The sequence below is a fragment of the Loa loa genome (assembly GCF_000183805.2).
Source record: "Loa loa unplaced genomic scaffold supercont3.97, whole genome shotgun sequence".
In the NCBI taxonomy this organism is placed as follows: Eukaryota; Metazoa; Nematoda; class Chromadorea; order Rhabditida; family Onchocercidae; genus Loa; species Loa loa.
Genome location: NW_018108277.1, coordinates 184,196 through 186,578, shown reverse-complemented (window position 1 = coordinate 186,578; position 2,383 = coordinate 184,196). Strand labels below are relative to the sequence as shown.

Below are 2,383 nucleotides of genomic sequence, written 5' to 3'. Positions count from 1 at the left end.
AATAGCAACTTGTTATTACTTATATTTCAAATATTAGTCTATCCTTTGATACTTCCTGATTTGAAAGTAATTAATTTTTGTCGCATCTATTTGCTGATATTTGAATTTTATTAAGAACGTTATTTAAATTTTCAGTTATGTTTGAAGAATTAATCCATTTTTGTATGCTTTTCTTTTTCGAGTAATTAATCTTTTTTGTTCTATTCGTTATTTTAAGTTCTAATTTATACTAAATATTATTAATGATGATTTATATTTTTAGAAATTTTCGTATTGTTCGACCAGTAAATTCATCATCATCATCATCATCAGCTAACCATTTGTTTGACATAGAGCAAGACGGTTACGCAAATCATCATTCACATCAGACAGTAATGAATTCTAGTAATACTCGTACTGTTCCGGTACAATTAATTAGGAAGACATCGGTTGATGATTTTAATGAACGAATGATCGGAATGTTGGATCAAGTGGAAAAACGGGTGGAACAGCTAAGGTTACTTTTCATTTATTAATCGAAATACACAACAATAAATTAGCAAGTTACAATTAGTAATATGAATTATTTGCGTTTTATTAGTTGACTTTAACATTAAATTGATAAATAATCGATGTGATAAAATTTTCCATAGGGAATGGCTAATATTTAGTTTATGCTCAATTTTACATTAAGCAATTATGCAAAAATGTTTTTGTATTATAAAAATTTAAATAAATATAAAATTAGACAAAAAAGGGAAGTTGGATTTAAACTAAGTAAAATACTTTAGGAGAATTAAAAAAGTAAAATAAACCAAAAAAAGAAATGTGAAATATTTTAATGCATCAGTGATAATTGATGATAAACAATAAAAAAAAGTGATAATTAGTGATAGTAATAAGAAAAAAGGAAAAGAGAAAAGAAAAAATAGCCAATTATTTTAAATAAATACTAGTTCTAATCCAAATAAATACTGATCATTTTGAAAAGAATTTCAAAAAAAGGAAGAAAGAAGAAAATTTTTGTTTTGAAAATTCAAAAAAAAATTTATTCTAAAATTAATTTATTCTAAAATTCAGTTTTTATGCCATTTTTTCCCTCATTAATTTCATTTATTAGTATTATTATTACAGAGAATCAGCTGGACTATTGGAACAAGAAAAAGAATCATTAATTAATATGCTTGGAAATGTGAATTTAGATTCTGAGCTATTACGTTTAGGACAAGGTAAGCAAAATCCTTAATAAATTAATGTAAAGAAAAAAAATTTTGTTGAAATAAATAGCAACAATGAATACTTGTAAAGAAATAAAAACCTTTGAACCTAAACTAAAATTAGGAACAAATTATAAATTAGAATTAATTATTCATTTCTAAATTAGATACAAATTAAACGAATAATTCAATACTTATTTCTAATTTATAAATACAGTTCCATAAGATTTCTTATTAATTCTTAAAGTGATTTCTACGAAAAACCATATTAATTAAGATATTAATTATAATTTTCGCATACTTTTTTTTTGCATTTGACATTAAATCAAAATATTTTATCGAAACATCAAAATATTAAACCATGCAATCAATACATAACATTTTTTTCTTGTTTTGTTCATTTCTTTTCTAAATTTCAACAAAATTTATCATTTTTATATGCAAATTTTTGATATGTTTTAGGTGAACGAGACGATATTAGTGCGACAGCTAGTCGTTTATTAAATCGTTGTAAAGCTGTTGAAGTTGTCGTAAATACGCCACGTAATGCGGAACAAGCACAGGCTTTAAATAATGTTAATAATTTGATTGAAGCAGCGATGAATAAGATGAAAGAAGATTTAAATAATGCAAAAGAGGTAGATAAGATGTTTCCTAACAAAAATTAATTAGTATTTGTTTTAATTGAATAATTTTATTGGTGATATTCACATACATGTGAAATTAATTCATACTTTTAGTATCATTCTTAAATTATGTGGTAGTGATATTTTGCGCCCAACACGAAGAATATATATTATCTAATTTTAAATCTAATTTTAACTTTGCTTTTTATACTTAAAGCTAAGCTACTAAGTGATGCTTTTGCAAAATTTAAAAAATTTACTAGAAAAAGTTTAATTCTAAAACTTTCCACTATCTCTTCTTTTTTTTATAGGCAATGAAGCGTTTTTTAAATGCTTGTTCACCGGATCCACCCGATGGACCAATTGATCAACGATTCCAAGCTCAAGTAAAGTTTTCAATTTTGCATAATTTTTTGTATTTTATAATTTATTTTTAAAAGGTCAATTTGATTAAAAAGAGAAAATTGAAAAAAAAAACTTCTTTTTTTTTAAAATCATATGAAACAATTAAGCAACTGCAAATATATATATATATATATATATATATATATATATATATAT

General features: G+C 23.5%; 1 protein-coding gene across 1 annotated transcript in view; it reads left to right on the top strand.

Moving 5' to 3' along the window:
• The window catches only part of LOAG_17586 (hypothetical protein), a gene marked incomplete at its 5' end in the record, with an annotated part of 3,532 nt that overhangs the window by 315 nt on the left and 834 nt on the right, over positions 1-2,383 (top strand). Inside the window, 4 exons of the mRNA XM_020450246.1 lie at positions 263-496; positions 1,114-1,208; positions 1,659-1,834; positions 2,134-2,208. Of these exons, the coding sequence (XP_020306113.1) occupies positions 263-496; positions 1,114-1,208; positions 1,659-1,834; positions 2,134-2,208 (580 nt within the window). The remainder of the gene's footprint in view (positions 1-262; positions 497-1,113; positions 1,209-1,658; positions 1,835-2,133; positions 2,209-2,383) is intronic.